The sequence below is a fragment of the Musca domestica genome, unplaced genomic scaffold (assembly GCF_030504385.1).
Source record: "Musca domestica strain aabys unplaced genomic scaffold, Musca_domestica.polishedcontigs.V.1.1 107, whole genome shotgun sequence".
Classification (NCBI taxonomy): domain Eukaryota; kingdom Metazoa; phylum Arthropoda; class Insecta; order Diptera; family Muscidae; genus Musca; species Musca domestica.
In genome coordinates this window covers 849,019-874,251 of record NW_026712125.1, presented here as the reverse complement: position 1 = coordinate 874,251, position 25,233 = coordinate 849,019, and the positions used below count along the sequence as shown (strand labels likewise).

The following is a 25,233-nucleotide window of genomic DNA, read 5'->3' as shown; positions in this document are numbered from 1 at the left end:
ATCTCTCATAAAATGCGAAATGGGCAACCGATTATTTCCAAATTCAGTACAACTTAATATCTCTATCAACACAATATCTGGTGTGAAGATGAGACATATTGGTTCACTCCTTCTGGTACCTCCCCCACAACGGGTCCAGAATTTCGAATAATTATACCTCTCATAAAATGCGACATGGGCAACCGATTATTTCCAAATTCACCACAACCTAATATCTCTATTAACACAAGGTCTAGTGTGAAGATGAGACATATTGGTTCACTCCTTCTGGTACCTCCCCCACAACGGGTCCAGAATTTCGAATAATTATACCTCTCATAAAATGCGAAATGGGCAACCGATTATTTCCAAATTCAGTACAACTTAATATCTCTATTAAAACAAGGTATGGCGTGAAGATGAGACATATTGGTTCACTCCTTCTGGTACCTCCCCCCACAACGGGTCCAGAATTCTGAATAATTATATCTCTCATAAAATTCGAAATGCGCAACCAATTATTTCCAAATTCACCACAACCTAATATCTCTATCAACAAAATATCTGGTGTGAATATTGGGCATATTGGTTAACTCCTTCTGGTACCTCCCCCCACAACGGGTCCAGAATTGTGAATAATTATATCTCTCATAAAATACGAAATAAGCATCCGATTACTTCCAAATTCAGCACAACCTAATATCTCTATTAACACAAGGTCTGGTATGAAGATGGATTATACCAGTCCACTCCTTCTGGTACCTCCCCCGCAACGGGTCCAGAATTTTGAATAATTATATCTCTCATAAAATGCGAAATGGTCAACCGATTATTTCCAAATTCAGCACAGCCTAACATCTCTATCAAAACAATATCTGGTGTGAAGATGAGACATATCGGTTCACTCCTTCTGGTACCTCCCCCTCAACGGGTCAAAAATTTTGAATAATTATATCTCTCATAAAATGCGAAATAGGCAACCGATTATTTCCAAATTCAGCACAGCCTTATATCTCTATTAACACAATATCTGGTGTGAATATGGAATACATCGATCCACTCCTTCATGTAGCTCCCCCACACAAAGGGGTCGGAAAATCATGACCAAAAAAATCAAAATAAAAAAATTATCTAAAAAAACAACTATCAACCTAAAATTTCTTTTCGCATACATACAAATTGTTCTCCAATCCTCAGGCAATTCTTATCTTCTTCATTGTCAGGTAAAGACCCAAAATGAAAAACGATGACATGAACCTGCTGTCAGTAAATATTTAGAATGGCATCATTGATATGATATTCATTAGCTAATCAGTTGTTATAAATACTTCAATTTATTAAATGAACTCAAAAAAAAAACATAAAAAACTGGCAGCACTTCGATATTGTCCATCATAAATGAAATTTCACATTTCACTTTCAGTTTCAGTACGCTAGATACACCTGTGCTGGAAGGTCACAAACAACGCCAGAAATCAACATGAAAATCGGTAAAAGAGACACAGAGAGAGAGAGAGAGGACTTTTTGAAAAAAAACCTTTTTTTAATTTTTATTTTATTTCATCCTTTTTTTCTAGCCTATGCCCTGCCAAGTCTGTTGATTTGGTTAAGCATTGAATGCAGCTCCGCAGCGGAGAAATACACAACATGGAACCTGGTCGCCGATGAGAATGTCTGTTCTCTGTTTCCAAACGGTGCCAAGCTACGCAAACCCGGTTCCTGTACTGAATGGATTATTTGCCAAGATGGCAAAAGCACTCCCGCCACCGACAGCTGTACCGGCGGCAAACTCACCACTTTGAGTGGTACGTGTGGTTCACCCAAAGATGATTATTGCACCGATGAATGCAAAGCAAAATCTCCAACTTGGATTTCCGGTAACCGAAATTGCCACGATTGGATCAAATGTGATGGCAGCAAAGTGTTGCTCTCCGGTACCTGTCCCTCGGGTCAGGTATTCGATGCAGCCCAGCAAAAGTGCTACTATCCGAAGGACGATTATGTGTGCGATAAGGAATATAAGATTTGCGATATTGCTGCCTACGGTGAAAAAAATAAGTTCTGGGATAAGGACAATTGTCACAAATACTTCTACTGCAACAAAATCAGCAGCAAAAACGAAAATGCAGAGCAAAAAACCGGAACCTGTCCCATCGGCCAGTACTATGACAAACGTGCCGGAGAATGCTTGGCCAAAGCCCAAGTGGACTGCTACAAACACCCGGTGCCCGAAGGCGTCTGTGGCACCGTCAAACTGGCCATTCGCGGTCGTTTCGTCAGCGATCAAGCCACCTGTAATGGCTACTTCTATTGTGCCGACCTGGGATCGGGTAATCCCGACCAAGACCCCCACTGGGGCGAATGTCCCAAATCATACTTTTTCGATGCCAAACTGGAGGCATGTCGCCCGCGCACTGAGGTCGCATGCGATGAGGACCGCTGCATTGGACGTCCCAGTGGCTATGAATTGGCGCCGATTCCCGGATGCCGGCACTATTTAAATTGTGAGAATGGTTATACGCTTGGCGCCCCAATCGAATGCGATGATGGCAAATATTTCGATGTCAGCTCGGAGCAGTGTGTGGAGCAGGAAAGGTCCTATACCATTTGTGCCTTGTGAATGATAAAGAGTTGCAACAACACCAACACCAAAAACAACAACAAAATAATAAATTAGTAAAATGCTTGAGAAATCTTTAATTCTGATTTAAATTAGAATCTGGAATTCTTTCAGAGGGTTTTTTAAGGATTCATTTTTAACGAGGATTTCCTAAGAGATTTTCAAGCCAACCCCCCCCCCCCCTCTTGCTGTGACTTTAAGTGTATTTTCTTTAATAACATTTTCAAGGCCCCCAAATCACATTTTAAGGGAATTTTTCAGAGCCCCAGTCCAACATTTTTCAAGGCTCCGAATTCCGCTTTGGAGGGAATATTTAAAAAAAAACCTCTAAGGCCCCAAAGATCCCTCTGGGATATATTTTTTAATTGTTCGAAGCCCCCCAAAGCAGTTAAAAATTTAATTATAGACCCTTAAAACCCTATTTTTTTAAGGCCCCCGGAGGCTCCCCAGAACCATTTTATAGAGCATTTTTATTGCGATTTTTTTCCAAGGACTCTGGAAACAGCTGCAAAGTTGAACTAAAAAAACAATTTATTTTTTAGGCTCTCAAAACCCTTAAAAGCTTGGTCTTTGGAAAGGAATTCTTGAAGATCCCTGAAAGCATTTTCAATGAAAATTTCCAAAAAAAGACTTTTCAGAACTCACAGCTCTGGAAGAAGCTTTAAATTGTTTTTTTTTTTATTTATTTTTTTTTTTTTTTGGTTTGGCCTCTCAGAGGCCTCTAACGAATTTTTTCAAATCCACTTGATACCAATGTAGGGTGGATGTTCTTGTTATGTCCGTCTATAGTGGATTTTTATTTGGCGCCAGGTATCAAACACCTAGTTCATTTCGAAGGAATAAAGATAAGTTATAAATGATCCGTTGGGCGCCACCGGGTTTTTTAAAAGTCTAGAGCCTAAAAGGCAATAGGCCCTCAAGATCAGAAGAAGAATAAGAATATTAAAAACCTAGTCGATTTCTAAGGGATTGAGAGAACAAGTGAGAGAGAGAGAGAGAAATGATATGTTGGGCGCCACTTGATTTCAAATATCGAAAACCAAAAAGGGAATATTATCTCTAGATCAGATAATGGGCATAAGAATATTAAGGACCTAGTCAATTTTTAAGGGTTTCAGAGAGAAAGAGAAATGATATGTTGGGCGCCAAATATTTCAAATATCGATAGCCAAAAAGGCAGTAGGCTTTCAAGAACAGTAGAAGATGCTAAGAATATCAAACATCCAGACAATTTCTTCAGATACCGTTATATGGGGGCTATACGAAGACGTGGATCTGCACAAACAATTTTCTGTCATAGGCTGTAGTATCCATTACGAACTTCAACTAACAAATTTGAAACAATTCCGGTGAATAATGTAGCGAAAATCACCAAAGTACCGAATATTGGGAGGTACCGTTATATGGGGGCTATACGAAGACTTGGACCTGCACAAACAATTTTCTGCCATAGGCTGTAGTATCCATTACGAACTTCAAATACCAAATTTGAAACAATTCCGGTAAAAAATGTCGCTTAAATCACCAAAGTACCGAATATTGGGAGGTACCGTTATATGGGGGCTATACGAAGACTTGGACCTGCACAGGCAATTTTCTGCCATAGGCTGTAGTATCCATTACGAACTTCAAATACCAAATTTGACACAATTCCGGTGAAAAATTGTAGCTAAAATCGCCGAAGTACCGAATATTGGGAGGTACCGTCATATGGAGGCTATACGAAGATTTGAACCTGCACAGACAATTTTCCGTCATAGGCTGTAGCATCCATTACGAACTTCAAATACAAAATTTGAAACAATTCCGGTGAATAATGTAGCGAAAATCATCAAAATACCGAATATCGGGAGGTACCGTTATATGGAGGCTATACGAAGACGTGGACCTGCACAGACAATTTTCTGTCATAGGGTGTAGTATCCGTTACGAACTTCAAATACCAAATTTGAAACAATTTCGGTGAATAATGTCGCTTAAATCATCAAAATATCGAATATCGGGAGGTACTGTTATATGGGGGCTATACGAAGACTTGAACCTGCACAGACAATTTTCTTTCATAGGCTGTAGTATCTATTACGAACTTCAAATACCAAATTTGAAACAATTCCGGTGAATAATGTAGCGAAAATCATCAAAATACCGAATATCGGGAGGTACCGTTATATGGAGGCTATACGAAGACGTGGACCTGCACAGACAATTTTCTGTCATAGGGTGTAGTATCCGTTACGAACTTCAAATACCAAATTTGAAACAATTTCGGTGAATAATGTCGCTTAAATCATCAAAATATCGAATATCGGGAGGTACTGTTATATGGGGGCTAGACGAAGACTTGAACCTGCACAGACAATTTTCTTTCATAGGCTGTAGTATCTATTACGAACTTCAAATACCAAATTTGAAACAATTCCGGTGAATAATGTAGCGAAAATCATCAAAGTACCGAATATCGGGAGGTACCGTTATATGGAGACTACGCGAAGACGTGGACCTGCACAAACAATTTTCTGTCATAGGCTGTAGTATCCATTACGAACTTCAAATACCAAATTTGAAACAATTCCGATAAATAATGTCGCTAAAATCATCCAAAGTACCGAATATTTTGAGGTACCCTTGTATGGGGGCTATACGAAGACTTGGACCTGCACAGGAAATTTTCTGCCATAGGCTGTAGTATCCATTACGAACTTCAAATACCAAATTTGAAACAATTCCGGTAAAAAATGTCGCTTAAATCACCAAAGTACCGAATATCTGGAGGTACCGCTATATGGGGACTATACGAAGACTTGATCCTGCACAGACAATTTTTCTGTCATAGGCTGTAGTATCCATTACGAACTTCAAATACCACATTTGAAACAATTCCGGTGAATAATATCGATGAAATCATCTAAATACCGAATATCGGGAGGTATCGTTATATGGGGGCTATACGAAGACTTGGTTCTGCACAGACAATTTTCTTTCATAGGCTGTAGTATCTATTACGAACTTCAAATACCAAATTTGAAACAATTCCCGTGGATAATGTCGATAAAATCACTAAAGTACCGAATATCGGGAGGTACCGCTATATGAGAGCTATATGAAGACTTGGACCTGCACAGACAATTTTCTGTCATAGGCAGTAGTATCCATTAGGAATTTCAAATACCAAATTTGAAAAAAATCCGGTGAATAATGTCGCTTAAATCACCAAAGTACCGAATATCGGGAGATACCGTAGTAAGGGGTCTATATGAAGACTTGGACCTGCACAAACAATTTTCTCTCATAGGCTGTAGTATCCATTACGAACTTCAAATACCACATTTGAAACAATTCCGGTAAATAATGCCGCCTAAATCATCAAAATACCGAATGTAGGGAGATGCCGTAGTAAGGGGGCTATACGAAAACGTGGACCTACACGACCCATTTTCATTACCAAAAGTCCTGGGAATCTTGAGATTCGCCAAAGGGATCAGGAGCGGTCCAATATGCAACAATCTCAGAAAAGATGTAAATTATAGCTGACGTTGGCCAGACGCCCCTAAAAGAGGGCATGAGGATGTTCAGAAAAATGTCAAATGACGAAATCTGTAACGAACGGCCACTGAAAGTCTTAAGTGAGACATTGGGCGCCAGTATTACTCTCTGAGTTGTTGGATGGCCCAAGAAGGCCAGAGACTCTGATAAGAGATAGAGACGAGAGCCCCTGCTTTCACAAAAAGTAAATTTACAACCCCACACCCGGCAGCCCCCCAAAAAAATAACCAAAAAAAGACACACACACATCTCTGCTTTTCATAATTTCCCATTTTTCCTAATTTATTAATTTTTTTGTTGTTTTTGCTTAAGCAGCACACACCGGATATTCGATAATACGTGTGGTACAGGCCTGAGCTTCCTCGTCGAAGAAGTAATTACCGCAGGGGTATTCGCCCTCGGATATGCCATTGACACAGTGCAAATAATGACGACATCCCTTGGTCGGACTAACGACAAACGTTTTATTACGGGACTCGCAACGATCATGTGTGCAATCGGAAAGCAAGGGCTCGACACAGGCCTGGTGCTTTTCACTGAAGAATCGGTTTTCCGGACACTGAGACCATGTCGGATTGGTGTCATAATTTGTGGCCATGGCACGGCAATAGAACCTGCCTCGACATGTGGCACCATCGGCGACGTAAACATTCGACTTTTTATTGCACAACTTGTCCGGAACGGGATGATTGGCACAGTCAACTTTGGACTTTTGTACACATTCACCCTTGACGGCATCGTAATAGGTATCCTTGCACGATTCGTTATTCAGTTTGCCCTTCTTGCAGACGAAGTATTTCTCACAGCTGCTGGGGTCATTGAATTTCTCGCCATCTTTGACGATGGCACAGAAGTTCAGCTCTTTCACCGTACAATTCGAGACGTGGGAATAGATGCACGATTGTGTGGCAAAGTCAAAGTGATAGGTGTCGGGACAGGTGCCGTGTCGGGCCCATGACTCATCCTGGCAATAATAGTAGCCATAACAGGTTTTGGGATCCTGCACAAACGTGCCAGTGGCATTGACGCAAGATATTTGACATAGCGAGTGATCGGACAGCGAGGCGACACAGTCTTTTTTATCCTTGTCGAAGAAGGCTTTGCTGCCGGTGCAGTTTTTCGTGACCACAGACTCGAAATTAATGCAGGTCAGGCCACGGCTACAGTCGTCGGGATCACGTATCACGGTGTTGTTGGGGAAAAATTGGCAAGGGTCATGTTCTCGTGCCACCACGCTGCTGGGCCTCATCAGCACAACGCCCAGCATTAACAGCACCACAGCCAGTGCGGACGAGTTGGGAGTTTTGAAATTTCCTATTCGATACGAATATTTATTTGAAATTAAAAAAAAAATCTACAATTTTCGCTTCCATTCATTTTGTGCGGCTCACCACTCATCGCTCCAAATCAATGACGTTCTCTCAAGGTTTCACTCAATACTAACCAGTCGATAAGTTCCAACCACAGTCTTTAAGGGGTTTAGAGAGATTACTATTTTTTTTTGTTTTTTTTGCACCAAGTGTTCAATGATTTATTTTTGGAGTATGCGGACTAAGATAAGATTAGCGGAATATACCCAAAAACTTTGTTTTGTTTTTGTCCACCTGCAAAGAAAAAAAACAACTGTGTGGATTTTCGAAAGAAATCTCCAGGAGGCAAATGAGCAAGAAATTGAAAATTTCTTTTCCAAGGTCACAAGGCAGGATATCCCGCCAGGGAAAAACCCAACATTGAAAGATAAGAATGATACGTTTCGCCCTCCAATGATGGCGATATAAGTCTCAAGCTAAAAGACCGAAGCAGGAAAAGTAGAAAACCAAAGGATGTGGAATTAATTAAAATTTCTTGATAACCATGACACATTGGGCGCCACACTGATTCAGGACTAGCGTGAACGCTTATTTCAGAAAAATTAAACAAAAAAAAAACAACTAAAAAATCTGTAAGTTCGGCCGGGCCGGGAACTTTGCATACCCTCCACCATTTGGTAGAAATTTTGACAATTTAAAAAAAATAAAATCCGTTAAAAAGCCTTTTAAAATCTTTAAAATACCGAATGTAGCCGTATATTAGGATCTATACGACGACGTCGGCCTGCATAGGCAACTTCCGCCATAAGCTATTACAATATTCAAATGCGAAACTTGAAAAAAAATCTGTTTATAATGTAGCTAAAATTTATCAATATATCGAATATAGGGAGGTACCATGGGGGTTATAAAACGTGGACCTGCACAGGCAATTTTCCGGCATAGGCTGTAGTATTCATTACGAACTTCAATTACAAATTTTGAAACAATTCCTGTAAATGATGTCGCTAAAATCATCAAAATACCGAATATCGGGAGCTACCGTTATATGGAGGGCTATACGAAGACGTGAACCTACACGATCCATTTTTTGTCTTAGGCTTTAGTATCCATTACGAACTTCAAATATCAATTATGAAACAATTCCGGTAAATAATGTCGCTAAAATCATCAAAATACTGAATATCGGGGGCTACCGTTATATGGGGGCTATAGGAAGACTTTGACCTGGAGGGACAATTTTCTCTCGTAGGCTGTAGTATCCATTACGAACTTCAAGTACCAAATTTGAAACAATTCCGGTAAATAATGTCGCTAAAATCATCAAAATACCGAATATCGGAAGGTACCCTTATATGGGGGCTATAGGAAGACTTGGACCATATCTCATATAAAGTATAAGGAAGTAGTCGATATAGTCCAAGTCTTATTCAATATTTTGACCCTTTGTTGGGTAGGTACTTGATGCAGGACCAATATTGTCCATTTTCGCACCTGACCTAGCACTGATGGAAAAATTAGGATCTGCAAAGCTAGAGCAAACTCGGATTATGCGTCCTCTTTCTATGCAGTAACCTGGGATCTAGAATGATATTTTCTCTCTCTCTTTAACTCTCTCTCTCTCTCTATGCACCTTCGAAAAGCTTACTGTGAGAGATAACTTTAAATGACGACAAGATGGGAAAAAGTGTTTATTCCCAATAGGTCTAGCTCATCGCTTCTCCGTTGTTAATACACATCCGATATCCCCAATTTTCTCCCATATAACTTTAAATGCAAATATATTAAATCAGAATTTTTCCTGAAACGCGTTTGGTCCAAAGGGACCTAGGATCTAGTATGATATTTTCTCTCTCTCTCTCTCTCTCAGTGTGTGTGCACCTTCGAAAAGCTTACTGTGAGAGATAACTTATGTGAGAAAGTGTGAGTGACAATATGTGAGAAAGTGTTTATTCCGAATAGATCTAGCTCATCGCTTCTCCGTTGTTAATACACATCCGATATTCCCAATTTTCTCCCATATAACTTTAAATGCAAATATATTAAATTAGAATTTTTCCTGAAACGGATCTAGAATGATATTTTCTCTCTCTCTCTATCTCTCGCTCTCTGTGTGTGAGCATCTTCGAAAAGCTTACTGTGAGAGATAACTTATGTGAGAAAGTGTGAGTGACAATATGTGAGAAAGTGTTTATTCCGAATAGATCTAGCTCATCGCTTCTCCGTTGTTAATACACATCCGATATCCCCAATTTTCTCCCATATAACTTTAAATGCAAATATATTAAATTAGAATTTTTTCCTGAAACGGATTTGGTCCCAAGGGACCTAGGATCTGGAATAATATTTTTTTTTCTCTCTCTCTATCTCTCTCTCTGTGTGCGCACCTTGGAAAAGCTTACTGTGAGAGATAACTTGAAATGACGACAAAATATGGGAAAAAGTGTTTATTCCCAATAGGTCTAGCTCATCTCTACTCCGTTCTTAATACACATCCGATATTCCCAATTTTCTCCTATATAACTTTAAATGCAAATATATTAAATTAGAATTTTTCCTGAAACGGATTTGGTCCAAAGAGACCTAGCATCTAGAATGATATTTTCTCTTTATTTCTCTTTCTTTCTCTCTCTCTCTCTCTCTCTCTCTGTGTGCACCTTCGAAAAGCTTACTGTAAGAGATAACTTGAAATGACGACAAGATGGGAAAAATTGTTTATTCCCAATAGGTCTAGCTCATCTCTACTCCGTTGTTAATACACATCCGATATCCCCAATTTTCTCCCATATAACTTTATATGCAAATATATTAAATTAGAATTTTTCCTGAAACGGATTCGGTCCAAAGGGACCTATGATCTAGAATGATATATTCTCTCTCTGTCTCTCTCTGTGTGTGTGTGCACCTTTGAAAAGCTTACTGTGAGAGATAACTTGAAATGACGACAAAATATGGGAAAAAGTGTTTATTCCCAATAGGTCTAGCTCATCTCTACTCCGTTCTTAATACACATCCGATATTCCCAATTTTCTCCCATATAACTTTAAATGCAAATATATTAAATTAGAATTTTTCCTGAAACGGATTTGGTCCAAAGGGACCTAGGATCTAGAATGATATTTTCTCTCTCTCTCTCTCTGTGTGCACCTTCGAAAAGCTTACTGTGAGAGATAACTTGAAATGACGACAAGATGGGAAAGTGTTTATTCACAATAGGTCTAGCTCATCACTTCTCCGTTGTTAATACACATCCCATATCCCCAATTATCTCCCATATAACTTCAAATGCAAATATATTAAACTAGAATTTTTCCTGAAACGGATTTGCTCCAAAGGGACCTAGGCTCTAGAATGATATATTTTCTCTCTCTATCTCTCTCTGTGTGTGCACCTTCGAAAAGCTTACTGTGAGAGATAACTTGAAATTACGACAATATTGGAAAAAGTGTTCATTCCCAATAAGTCTACCTGATCACTTCTCCGTTGTTAATACACATCCCATATCCCCAATTTTCTCCCATATAACTTTAAATGCAAATATATTAAATTAGATTATTTAAAATTAAATCTTATCAAGCAATTGCATATATTTTATTAGCTTCAATCACGCCCTTACTTCATTCAATTCTTTGCCATAAATCCAAAAATGTATCGACGGGGTTTTCATATTTATAAAAATCAGACATTTGACGTTATAAACTAAATTTCCAGCCAAAAATTAAAAGCCCCCCCGCCATCATATTTTTTAATTGTCCAATCGTAAATTTTATTTTTAATAGAACTCCCATGTTGGTAAACAAAGGTAAGCAATAACAGAAAACATGGCTCCAGTTATCAAACAATAAAAATATTTAATCGCATTCCGAGATTTTCGAACACCGAACCGAAAGTATGTGTGTGGGTCGTCTTAGATTAGCATACGAATGCATAGTTTATTTTTAAAATCTAAACGATTACCAGAATACAAATTCTAGAAATGCGAATTTTTTTTCTTTTATGGGGGGCATTTGATTTCTGCGCAATTAATTCGAAAGGAGGTGGAAAACAAAACAAATCACAATCACCTTTTAGTGGAAATTCAAGCTGCAATGTTTATATTATGGGAACCCTGGGGAACTTTATTATTCATTTGGAGTTTAAACTCGTGGACAAGGGATCACAAGTATTATTTGGCAGATAATCAGTGTCGGCGATCATCTAATTGAGAAGTGGCAATAAGAGAGAATTTTTAAAAATTAATTATTGAAACACTTAAATTATTCGAGGAAGGCTTGTAATCTCTGTGAACAAATCTAAATTCAACAACGAAATAAAATTCTAGAGAAAGGAACTTTGGAACTTCCCATGGAAACGTGGTGACCAATTCGTATCTGACATAAGATTGATCAAAATATTACAACGTGCTTGGACTTGGACAATTTCGACAACTTCCTATATTTTTATTTTACATGAGATATGAAAAATTTTTGAAAAATATGCGTGGGGCAACAGCTATAGCGGAACGAAGTATACCATTTTCATACTTCATCTAATACAGATAAAAATATTGGTATGTGCAAAATTTAAAGGAAATCGAACATTTACATCTAATTTTATGCGAAATCCGAAATTCCGATAAATTATATATTCATATCAGATTTCTGGTTAAGAGACATATTTAGATATAGCAAGTTGTAAAGAATCGCCGACTCGTTTCGCAAGTTTTGACAGATATAAATATTGGAAATTGTGACGCCTTGTGGGTGAGCAACCAGAAGAGGTTGTCAGATATCTATCATCTTCACAGGAGTGAACCGATATATCCCATCTTCACAGCAAATCTTGTGTTAGTAGAAATAATGGGATGTGTGAAATATGAAGAGAACCGGATGCTTATTTCGGATTTTATGAGCTTCATGAACATTCAAAATTTTGCCTCCTTGTGTCGAAGAAGGAGTGGATCGATAAATTCCATTTTCACATCCGATCTTAGATTAATAAAAATATTGCTATGTGTGCAATTCGAAGACAATCGGACACTTATATTGCCCATCATCGAACTCGGTCTAAGTTTGACAATAATATTGCGATGTACCAAGTTTGGATCAAATCGGATACTCCCTTCGAGAGTAATCGTGCGCACCAGCCATACATCGCGGACATCGCTAGATCGACTTCAAATGTCCTAAAACGGATTTGGTTCAAAGAGACCTTGGGTCTTAAACCGTTATTTCAATTAGGCAAGTTTTGGCCGTATCAAATGATATACAAAACTAAAGCAACTAAAATCGCAAAGACAATAAATGCCCTGTAACTTTTACAAAAATCAAAAAACCGTAATTATTTTTCCAGTTTTAAATGAGGTACTTAACTCACTTTTAAAAAACTATAAACAAAAATACAAAAATAATTTTGAATAAAAAATAATATACTGAAAACTAAAATGACCCAATTTTTGCTTGGTCAAAACTAAAGCAACTTTTTTGATTTTTTTATTTTAAAATAATTAAATTTTGGCTAGTAGTCGATAGTATAACCATTATTTTTGATAACAGCTGCACCCCTACGAGTCATTGAATGTATAACACGCTCGATTTGTTCCTTGGGTATTTCTTTCCCAGGCACCCTGAATTCTTTGGAATACGTTGTGTTTATTTGTTTCCGAATCTCGCTTGATCTTCCTGTTTACGATACTTCAAAGGTTTTCTATGGGGTTTAGGTCACGTGATTGTGCCGGCCATGACAAAGCACCGATTTTTTACTCCCGCAACCAATCTTTGACAAGTTTTGATGCATGTTTGGGATCATTGTAATGCTTAAACGCCCAAATAAGCCGAATATTTTTCTCAGCGAAAGGGAACAACGTGATGTCCAACACATCTTTGTAAGCGAACCGATCAATAACTTCTTTTATTTCTTGGATAGGCCCAAGTCCATAGAAAGAAAAACAGCGCCACACCATTTTTGACCCTACCTCATTCTTCACTGTACCCTTGAAACACTGCCGCTTGAGTCTTACAGTTTATGGTCGTCTCATCGTAAAATTTTTCATGTCTGAGCCTTTAATATCAAACGTAGTCTCATCCGAGAATAAAATGTTTTTCCATTGAGCTGGATTCCAATTAATATTATCGTTTCCGAAGGCCATCCTGGCTGTCTGATTTTTGCAGACTCCTGCCACTACTCGCCTACGCACTGATCTCGAGCCTATATCCAATGATAGCTCTCTCACCAATTCAGTTAAACTCTTAAATGGTTATTTTTTATATCTCTCACCATTTGTTGATCAGTACAGGCATCATAAAATCGACTTAGTATACGAGAAATCACAGAAATATTTCTCGGAAATCAATTTCTGCGATAGCTTGTTTTCATAGTCACTGATAATTTGCTGTTTTATTCATGTACTGTACTTGTTTCTAGCCATTTTTAAACTTTTTTGGGAGGTACATATAAAAGGAAAAAAAACACGAGCTGTTATAAAAATCTTCTCGAAAATGATTTATGACAAGCGAAATTCTTGAAGGAAGCTTTCTCTGTCTCTCTTTCTCTCCCTCTCTCTCTATTCTTATATTTCTCTTTGTCCAAAATCTTAATCATAGCCCAATTATTAGGTCGTCCAATAAGCCCAGCTGATTTCACCCATTCTGTCAAAATACATTTGTTTATATCTGGAATTCGCTACAAAATATGACAAACTGTCATCAAAGAATGTTTACAGCTATGCTGAGAATATTGTTATACACAATTCGAATTTGATTTTCTAATTCTGCACAAATGCTTTCTCGTGATTTTAAAATATTACAAGTAAAAAATGAAAGTCTCCAAGGTTTGCAAAAAAAATAGTTTGAATGGCAATGAAAATTTTTTTCACCCTTCCAAAGGACGTAGACACAAGAGCCAAATGGAGCACAAATTTCCAGGTAAAACTTACGCCCACATCGTTCGGGTGTTCAGATCACTTTAAAATGACTGACATTATCAAATGCGACAAACAATTTAGGCTCATACCCATTGCTCAGCCTCGATTTTGGCAACCATTGAATACCTTAAGCTATCAAATAACAGGTACAAATGGTCCGTATATCCAGTTCATTGAATAAATCTATGATGTGTAAACAGAACGTCGCTCGTCACACCTGTTCCTGCTCGGGAAAATATTCCAGACAATTTATGCATTGATGTGGAAAAAAAAACAGTTAAAAAAAAATTAAAAATCAGGAAACATAGACCTGGTACTTTTTTCTAACATTTATTGATTTATCTGATATACGTATATTCTTATAGTCCTGTAATATTTGCGCCAAGAACGAAAAATATGTGGAATTGGTAATAAAGCTAGAAAATGAAAACAAGGGGCTGAGAAAAGAGGAAGGTTCTCATTGCCCCCTGCTCATTGTCATCAACCCATTTCCAATGTCAACTCAAAGACAACAGCATTATCCAACGATTAATTTTTGAGTTCGCAAAGAGTAACCAAAACTCAGCAACCAGGCACAGAAGGGATTTACATTTCTCTGTTAGTTCTATACATTTTCCAGGTCAATACGAAGCCAGATATGTGGGCCCTTCCGTTTTCATTGATTATTTGGGGTTGAAATTATTTTTTAGGTGATTTATCTTCCGATACCTTTTGTCCACATAGTAATTGATAATAAATCCTGAAATGGGTCTGCAACCAACTTCAGACTGCTGTCATTTCGAAGCCACTCGACCGACAGCTGTTTAAATTATTCCAGTGACAGCTCATTATATTGTTTACAAGCGCACAAACGGATTTTAATGAGAATTTTCCAGAAAAAAAGTTCTCCGTGATGGATTTCAAGCGCGATAGTGTGATTTCTTTATATTTGGCTGGGAATCCACAAGTGGCTATAGTTAGAGCACTCCAGCATTTAAATGTGAATAAATCTTTTGTGTCTCGTACCCGTTTCGCTCGTTACCGTCATACTGGTAGCGTAGCCCGACGAAGTCAAGGAAGTGGACGAAAGAGAACTGCAACTTCAGCAGAAATGGTTCGAAAAGTAAAGATCGAAACCCGCGTCCCAGTGGCCGAAAAATGGCTCGTGAGCTAAACCCATCGCAATATTCCATTCGGCAAATATTGAAAAATGAGTTCGAGGTGTAAAGCCATTGAGATTCCTAAAATTGCAAGAACTTGCACCTCAACAGAAAGAAAATAGCCCCCAAAGAGCTAAAGAGTTGCTTCGCTTGGCCTCTTTCTCCGATAAGAAACCATTCGTTGTCCAGCAGTTTGTAAACAAACAAAATGATCGTATTTACTTGCCAAAGAGGTCAGCTGAAAATGTGTATCTACGGTTGACCACCAGAATTCAAGTGCCGGCCATGGTGATGGTGTGGACCGCCATAACAGCCAATGACATCAGAATAAATGCCAAATATTATCGCGAAAATATTTTGGAGGGTGTATTAAAGCCTTGGGCACACAAACATTTTGGCCGCAGACCTTGGACATTCCAATGGACATTCCCAAGAAGGGTTACAAAATGAGGTTCTTCGCTTCATTTCCAGCACACATTGGCCTTAAAAATCTCCGGATAGCAATCCGTTGGACTATTGTGTCTGGAGTATTTTGGAAAGCAAGGAGGTTGGCACTAAAAAATACCAAGGTGTCGATCACCTCAAACAAGCGTTTCGCCGGGAATGGGCCAAAATACCGCAGAGCAACATTCGGGCAGCGTGTGACGGTTTCATTGGCCTTTTGAATGCCATAATTCGTGCCAAAGACGAAAATTCGAAGAAATCTAAACTAATTCTAAAATTTGATATTATATCCGACATTTAATTTAAAAAAAAGTAAAAATTATGGCGTTTGACTTTGTTGCAGTTTCTTTTATCTCACCTTGTATATTCTTGCCATGTAGGTCCACATTTTGGTATAGCCCCCATATAAAAGTACCTCCCGATATTCGGTATTTTGATGATTTTAGCGACATTATTCACCGAAATTGTTTCAAATTTGGTATTTGCAGTTCGTAACGGATACTGCAGCCTATGACAGAAAATTGTCTGTGCTGATCCACGTTTGGTATAGTTCCCATACAGTAGTACCTCCCGATATTCGGTACTTTCATAATTATTTAACCATTTTTTGTTACTTTTGACCAAAATATGCCCACTTGAACTTTGTCTCTATCTATTGGATAAAAATAAGTTCTAATCAGAATGTATAACCCATTTTCTTAAATTTAAATGCAAAAAATATCAATGTTCTTTCTGGTGGTTATACGAGGATAAGATAAGAAATCCATATGACGCGTTTTACCAATGTTTGGTATGCTTTAGCCTAGCAACGTTGCATTTTCTAGTCAGTGTGGAACGAGTACAGATAGGTGTGTTCGGTCACTCTAGATATATCATGTCACAAAATATGCCAAGCGAAGACTTCAAGCTGCTTATGTACGTACACATGCAAAGGTGCAGGTACATTGAAGCTTTTTTTAAGTTTTATTGAATGAAAGTAAAAAAGTCGGAAATAACATCAAATTTCTAAAATAAGTTTAGATTTGTTCGAATTAGTCACCTTTGGCACGAATTATGACCTTCAAACGGCCAATGAAAACGTCACACGCTGCCCGAATATTGCTCTGCGGCATTTTGGCGGTATTCCCGGCTAAGCGCTTGCTTGAGGTGATCAACACTTTAGTATTTTTTAGTGCCAACCTTGCTTTCCAAAATACTTCAGGCACAATAGTCCAACGGATTGGTATCCGGAGATTTTGGTGGCAATTGTGCGCTGGAAATGAAGCGAGGACCCTCATTTTGTAACCATTCTTGGGTGGCGCGCGTGCTGAGTGCAATGGTGCTGAGTCCTAATAGAATGCCTTAATACACCCTTCAGAATATTTTCCCGGTAATATTCGGCATTTATTCTGATGCCACGGTCGATTAATACGAGCGGAGAGCGACCATCGACACATAAGATTTATTCACATTTAAATGCTGGAGTACAAATCTGATTCAGGACATTGGGAGTCGATGCAGCGATGTCCGTCCGTCCGTCTGGCTGGCTGATGCGCACGATAACTCTCGAAGGGAGTATCCGATTCGGTCCAAACTTGGTACATCGTAATATTATTGTCAAATTTGGATCAAGCTCGGAGATGGGCAAAATCGGTACACTCCTTCTGGTAACTCCAAGGTTTGATGTGAAGATTGAATAAATCGGTCCGATCGGTGATATCTCCCCCACAAAGGGTCAACATTTTGAATATCTATGAAGCTCATAAGACGCGAAATTAACATCCGATTCCATTCAGACTCGGCACATCTCAATATTTCCATCCACACAAGACCTGTCATAAAGATGTTAGAGATCGGACCATTCCTTCTGGTCGCTCACCCACAAAGGGTCAAAGTTTGGAATAACCAAAACAATAATAAAATTCGAAATAAGCATCTGGTTCTCTTCAAATATCGCACATCCTTTTATTTCTGCAAACATAAGATCTGATGTGAAGATGTTAGAGATCGGACCATTCCTTCTGGTACCTCCCCCACAAAGGGTCAAAATTTTGAATATCTATAAAGCTCATAAAACACGAAATTAACATCCGATTCCATTCAGTCTCGGCACATCTCAATATTTCCATTAACACAAGACCTGTTTTGAAGATGGTAGAGATCGGACCATTCCTTCTGGTACCTCCCCCACAAAAGGGTCAAAGTTTGGAATGACTAAAATGACCATAAAATTCGAAATAAGCATCCGGTTCTCTTCAAATTTCGCACATCCCATTATTCCTTCTGATACAAGATCTGTTGCGAAAATGGTAGAGATCGGTCCATTCCTTCTGGTACCTCCCCCACAAATGGTCAACATTTTGAATATCTGTGAAACTCATAAAACACGAAATCTACACTCACATCTTAATATTTCCATGAACGCAAGATCGGTTAGGAAGAGAGTATAGATCGAAAAATTCCTTCTGGTACCTGCCCCACAAAGGGTCAAAATTTTGAATATCAATGAAGCTCATAACCGATGACTTAAGCCTGTCAGTCAGAAAAGCCTTTTATGTATTCTCAGAGGGTTAACTCTGTCTCTGTCACTTGGTTTACCCTGAAAACTGACTGAACAGAGCCTCTTTCACCGACGAGCTGATGATTTCCGATAAACTATGGGTTACTGCCTTAAATCTAATTAAATTGTTATCCCTGGGTCGCATGACACTAATATCGATAGCAATTATTTCGTGTCTAGCCCCAAGCGACTTTCTCGCCACTTTCGAACCACCTGATAAAGGTGACGTGAATTTTAATAAATTGGCTTTCTAATATTTCATAAATATAAAGAATTGATTAAAATTTAAACACTTCAATAAATTATTCTATTAGGTGGCCCATTGTGGTCGACACTTGAGAGATAATCTGTGCGATCGAGATATTTGCTTTTCAATTCGCTCATAACTACGTACCAACAACTTGCGTAAAAAATTCCGACTATATATTTGCATTGACATTTAATCATAATCGATAAGAAGTTCTTTGCGTTGAGAACTTATTTTTTTTTTGAGAGAAAATGTTCCAATATTTAGGTCTGCCAAATCGCTGACATTTAGTCATTTACCAAAGAGACGTTCCGAAAAGAACTTGTGTTTTTTTTTTAATCGAGAGAAAGAAATAAGGAAACAAAAAGGATTTAAAAAAGGAAGATGAAAGGTAATTATGTTTTTGTTTATTTATATTTTTGTAATTGTGAAATGCATGCAAAATCATGTTAAGTCATAGTGTTGTGATGACAGCTGATTACAATTCGTAAAGTTTGTTTACATTTGGCCTTTGTTTACAATTTCGCTAAAGAGTGAGTTAAGGCACAACAACGACATCTGGTTGTCAATTCTCGGTGGGGATTAGTTTTTATACCGCCCTTCATAGTATGGAGGATATATTAAGTTTGTCATTCCGTTTGTAAGTATATATATTCTTATTGAGCATAAAATTCTATTTCGATCCAGCGATGTCAGTCCGTCTGTGGAAATCACTCTAGCTTCCGAACGAAATGAAGTAGATTGATAAAATTTTACTCAAATGTATTTTATGTCTGCAGGACTTTTGGTATTGAAATCTACCGTTTTGGTATAGCCCCCATATAACGATACCTCCCGGCATTCGGTACTTTGATGATTTTAACGACATTATTCACCGGAAAAATTTGGTATTTAAAGTTCGTAATGGATACTACAGCCTATGACAGAAAATTGTCTGTGCAGGTCCAAGTCTTCGTATAGCCCCCATATAACGATACCTCCCGATATTCAGCATTTTTATGGTTTTGGCAACATTTTTCACCGGAATTTTTTCAAATTTAGTATTTGAAGTTCGTAATGAATAATACAGCCTATGACAGAAAATTGTCTGTGCAGGTTCACGTCTTCGTATAGCCCCCATATAACGGTACCTCCCGATATTCGGTATTTTGATGGTTCTAGCGCCATTATTCACAGGAATTGTTTCAAATTTGGTATTTGAAGTTCGTAATGGATACTACAGCCTATGACAGAAAATTGTCTGTGCAGGTCCAAGTCTTCGTGTAGCCCCCATATGACGGTTCCTTCCAAAATTCGGTATTTTGATGATTTTAGCGACATTATTCACCGGAATTGTTTCAAATTTGGTATTTGAAGTTCGTAATGGATACTACAGCCTATGACAGAAAATTGTCTGTGCAGGTCCAAGTCTTCGTGTAGCCCCCATATGACGGTTCCTCCCAAAATTCGGTATTTTTATGATTTTAGCGACATTATTCACCGGAATTGTTTCAAATTTGGTATTTGAAGTTCGTAATGGATACTACAGCCTAAGACAGAAAATTGTCTGTACAGCTCCACGTCTTCGTATAGCCCCCATATAACTGTACCTTCCGATATTCGGTATTTTGATGATTTTAGCGACATTTTTCACCGGAATTGTTTCAAACTTAGTAGCTGAAGTTCATTATGGATACTACAGCCTAAGGCAGAAAGTTGCCTGTACAGGCCCAAGTCTTCATATAGCCCCCATATGACAGCACCTCCCGATATTCGGTATTTTGATGATTTTAGCGTTATTATTCACCGGAATTGTTTCAAATTTGGTATTTAAAGTTCGTAATGAATACTACAGCCTATGACAGAAAATTGTCTCTGCAGGTCCACGTCTTCGCATAGCCCCCATATAACAGCACCTCCCGATAATCGGTATTTTGATGGTTTTAGCAACATTTTTCACCGGAATTGTTTGAAATTTGGTATTTGAAGTTCGTAATGGATACTTCAGCCTAAGACAGAAAATTGTCTGTGCCGGTCCACGTAGTCGTTTAGACCCTAATATGACGGCCATATTTGGTATTTTTTAAGATTTTAACAGAATTTTTAACGGATTTTATTTTTTTTTTTTTAATTTTTGGAAATTGCCAAATTCATTTTAAATGGTGGAGGGTATTCAAAGCTCGGTCCGGTGGAACTCACAGCTTTTTGTTACCTTCTTTAAAATATGCGTATTAGCCCAAAATAAGCGAAAGTAAAAAATCAGGCCAACAATTTAACTTAAAAACTTAGTGATTTAACACTCTTTGATTTCAATGCATGTGGAATCGCCATTTTAAATCGAATGGATTTAGTAGTCATACGAAGTCATCGAAGTGTTTTTTGAATACAAACCGGGTATTATTCCGAATTTTTCATAATCCATATTGGCTATTTGGTCAGTCAAACTATATGGAAACGGAAATATAAACTTAAGTTGATTATACATTATCATGTTACATATTAGGTATACAAATTTCGTTTCTTTAGAGACTCACTCTGAAATTTCATCTAGAATTATTCTTCCTTTAACACTTTCACCAAAAAATGAAGTATAAAGGGAGATTTTGACTTAAAACGGAAACCTGTTGAATTAGCAGTAAAAGAAAAATGTTAACACACAATTTCCAGTTGTAATATGCAAAGTTTAAATGTAATTTCCTCAAAAACTACTAAATCTAGATATAAGGTTGGTTCTGAGATTTAAGGTAAAATTTTGTGTAGAATATTTCCTCCTTTGACACTTTCCCCAAAAAATTAAGTATAAAGGGAGATTTTGTCCTAATTTGGAAACGTTTTATATTAGCAGCAATGAAACGTAAACTCACAATTTCCACTTGTAATATGCAAAATTTAAATGTAATTTTCAAAAAAAACTATTAAACCTAGATATAAGGTTTATTCTGAGTTTTATGGTGAAATTTTGTGTAGAATATTTCCTCCTTTGACACTTTCCCCAAAAAATGAAGTAAAAACGGTGATTTTGACTTAGAATGGAAACGTTTTAAATTATCAGTAAAACAAAAATGTTAACACACAATTTCCACTTGTAATATGCAAAGTTTAAATGTAATTTTCTTAAAAACTACTAAACCTAGATATAAGGTTTATTCTAAGATTGATGGTGAAATTTTGTGTAGAATATTTGTCTCTTTGGCACTATTCCCAAAAAATGAAGTATAAAGGGAGATTTTGACCTAGAATGGAAACGTTTAAAATTAGCAGCAATGAAACGTAAACAAAAATATTCCACTTGTAATATGCTAAATTTAAATGTAATTTTCACAAAAACTACTTAACCTAGATATAAGGTTTGTTCTGAGATTTATCGGGAAATTTTGTGTAGAATATTTTTTCTATTGACACTTTCCCCAAATGTGAAGTATAAAGGGAGATTTTGACTTAGTATGGAAACCTGTTAAATTAGGAGCAAAGAAACGTAAACACACAATTTCCACTTGTAATATGCAAAATTGCGAATGTAATTTTCTTAAAAACTACAAATCCTAGATATAAGGTTTATTCTGAGATTGGTGGTGAAATTTTGTGTAGAATATTTCCTCCATTGACAATTTCCCCAAAAAATTAAGTATAAAGGGAGATTTTGACCTAGAATGGAAACGTGTTTAATTGTCAGTAAAAAAACGTAAACACACAATTTTCACTTGTAATATATAAAATTTAAATGAAATTTTCTTAAAAACTACTAAACCTAGATGTAAGGTTTGTTCTGAGATTTATGGTGAAATTTTGTGTTGAATATTTCATCCATTGACACTTTCCCCAAAAAATGAAGTATAAAGGGAGATTTTGACCTAGAATGGAAACCTTTTAAATTATCAACAATGAAACGTAAACAAAAAAAATCCACTTATAATATGCAAAATTACGAATGTAATTTTCACAAAAACTACTAAACCTAGATATAAGGTTTATTCTGAGATTGATGCTAAAATTTTATGTAGAAAATTTCTTCCATTGACACTTTCCCCAAAAAGTTAAGTATAAAGGGAGATTTTGACTTAGAATGGAAACGTTTTAAATTGGCAGCAATGAAACGTAAACACACAATTTCCACCAATTTCAGACTGCTGTCATTTCTAAGCCACTCGTCCGACAGCTGTTAAAATTATTCCAGTGACAGCTCATTATATTGTTTACAAGCGTACAAAAGCATTTTGCTGAGAATTTTCCCGGAAAAAAGGTTATTCGTGATGGAATTCAAGAAATGGGGTTTTAATTGGATAATTTTTGCAATTGCAATTTATTAATAATCGGTCAAAAAGACCTCAAAGAATTTTTTTCAGCCAACTAATGTCAAAGGATGAAACATTCTTTATAAAATTTCACCATGGGTCGCCGAACAAGGGGAAACCATAGCTTAAATATTTGTCTATTAAAATTGGGTTTAATTTGTGCCATCTGCAAATGTTTGGTATTTTTTTTGGCGTTTTTCAATTATTGATCGAAAAGGATGTTAATAAAAATTTCTCGACAGTTGATGTCAAAGGATAAAATACTCTTCATCAAATTTCATTATGGGTCGCCGAACAAGGGAAATACTTTTCTCAAATGTAGGTCTATAAAAAATGGGTCTTAAATTGGACCATTGGTACACTTTTGGTCATTTTTACATTTCTTTTTTAATAATCGGTCAAAGAGTCCTGAAAGAATTTTTTTTTTCAGCCAGCTAATGTCAAAGGATGAAACATTCTTCATAAAATTTCACCATGGGTCGCCGAACAAGGGGAATCCGTAGCTTAAATATTTGTCTATTAAAATTGGGTTTAATTTGTACCATCTGTACCATTTTTGGCGTTTTTCAATTATGTATCGAAAATGATGCTAATAAAAATTTCTCGACAGTAGATGTCAAAGGATAAAAAACTCTTCATCAAATTTCATTAAGGGTCGCCGAACAAGGGAAATACCTTTCTCAAATGTAGGTCTATAAAAATGGGTCTTAAATTGGACCATTTGTAGATTTTTGGTCATTTTTACATTTCTTTTTTAATAATCGGTCAAAAAGGCCTCAAAGAATTGTTTTCAGCCAGCTAACGTTATTGGAGGAAATGTTCTCCATTAAATTTCACCATGGGTCGCCGAACAAGGGGAATCCGTAGCTTAAATATTTGTCTATTAAAATTGGGTTTAATTTGTGCCATCTGAAAATGTTTGGTATTTTTTGGCGTTTTTCAATTATGGATCGAAAAGGATGCTAATAAAAAATTCTCGACAGTTGATGTCAAAGGATAAAATACTCTTCATCAAATTTCATTATGGGTCACCGAAAAAGAGCAATCGATAGCTCAAATATTTGTCTATAAAAAATGGCTTTTAATTTGTATCATTTGAAAATCGTAAAAAAATGATAATTCTTAATTTTTTTTTTCAAAACGACCTAATTGCAAAAAATTGTATTTTTTTCTTCCCGATTTTATTTCAGCGCTTAACATTGTGTCGTTTGCCATCTTCATCTTCAGCCTCTGCTTGACCTCACATGTCGCCAAGGCTGCCGTGGCCGAAAAATATGTCGGTCTATGCCGACTATTCGCTGACAATACCAAAGTCGCAGTGCCCGATGCGTGTGGTGAATACATTGAATGCCACACCCCTACCAACTACACCATTCACATATGTGACCCCGATATGGCCTTCGATGTTAAATCCCAGAAATGCGTTGCCCTAAAATCCAGCACCAATACCCAATGCAAGAATGCTTGTGAGGGCAAAAACGACATATTTGTGGCGGATCGCACAAATTGTCACGGCTATTTCTATTGCCTATCTGGCCAATCGATGTGGGGCTCCTGTCCGGATGGCATGCATTTCGATGAGAGTATACCTATGTGTGTCTATAAAAGAGACTCCAAATGTACCGATGTTCCCAACATTTGTGAACTGGTACCGGACAAGACCCAATATCGCGACGAGAATGATTGCAGTAACTATTTCCTATGCTCCAAGAATGCGCCAACCGCGAAATCATGTAAAAATCAATTTTTTAATGTCCAAATTCAGGACTGTGTCAATAAAGCTGATATGGTGTGCACGGCACATCCGCACAAAGAAGATATGTGTGTGAAAAATAAAAAACCCTATGTGGGCTATGTGCCGGATCAAGCCACCTGTCGTGGTTATTTCTATTGTCGCAACATGGGCAGCGTTCCTGATTTGGAACCGATATGGGGTCAATGTCCGGAAGGTAAATTCTTCAGTGAAGCCACGCAGGCATGTGTCAATCCGACAGATGTTAAATGTGAATATAATCCTTGTGATGGGCGTGGCACTATGATGGTCTCCAGTGGCAACAATAATTGTCACAACTATGTTTTGTGTGAAAACGGTGCTCCCGTGGACGAAAGGACCTGCTCGTGGGACTATTTCTTTGATGAACAATATCAGGCATGCGTCCCCGATATTATCTACTATGAGTCCTGTGATATTAAAGTAAAATAAATAAATAAATAAAAATCTATTTAGAGTTTTGAAATAA

The 25,233-nt window shown here is 37.4% G+C and overlaps 2 protein-coding genes across 2 annotated transcripts; one reads left to right on the top strand and one right to left on the bottom strand.

The window, feature by feature from the left end:
- The first annotated feature begins 1,311 nt into the window (after positions 1-1,311).
- On the top strand, positions 1,312-25,233 carry LOC101888182 (uncharacterized). Its single transcript, XM_005181127.4, has 3 exons — positions 1,312-1,469; positions 1,557-2,597; positions 24,184-25,233. Exons 1-3 carry the CDS (start codon positions 1,460-1,462, stop codon positions 25,194-25,196), a joined length of 2,064 nt encoding a protein of 687 aa, XP_005181184.2. The 5' UTR covers positions 1,312-1,459; the 3' UTR covers positions 25,197-25,233.
- LOC101889750 (peritrophin-48) lies at positions 6,391-7,600 on the bottom strand. The gene is made up of 2 exons (XM_005181137.4): positions 7,534-7,600; positions 6,391-7,456 (listed from the first exon to the last, which is right to left on the bottom strand). The coding sequence occupies exons 1-2, from the start codon at positions 7,538-7,540 to the stop codon at positions 6,450-6,452; spliced, it is 1,014 nt and encodes a 337-aa protein (XP_005181194.2). The 5' UTR covers positions 7,541-7,600; the 3' UTR covers positions 6,391-6,449.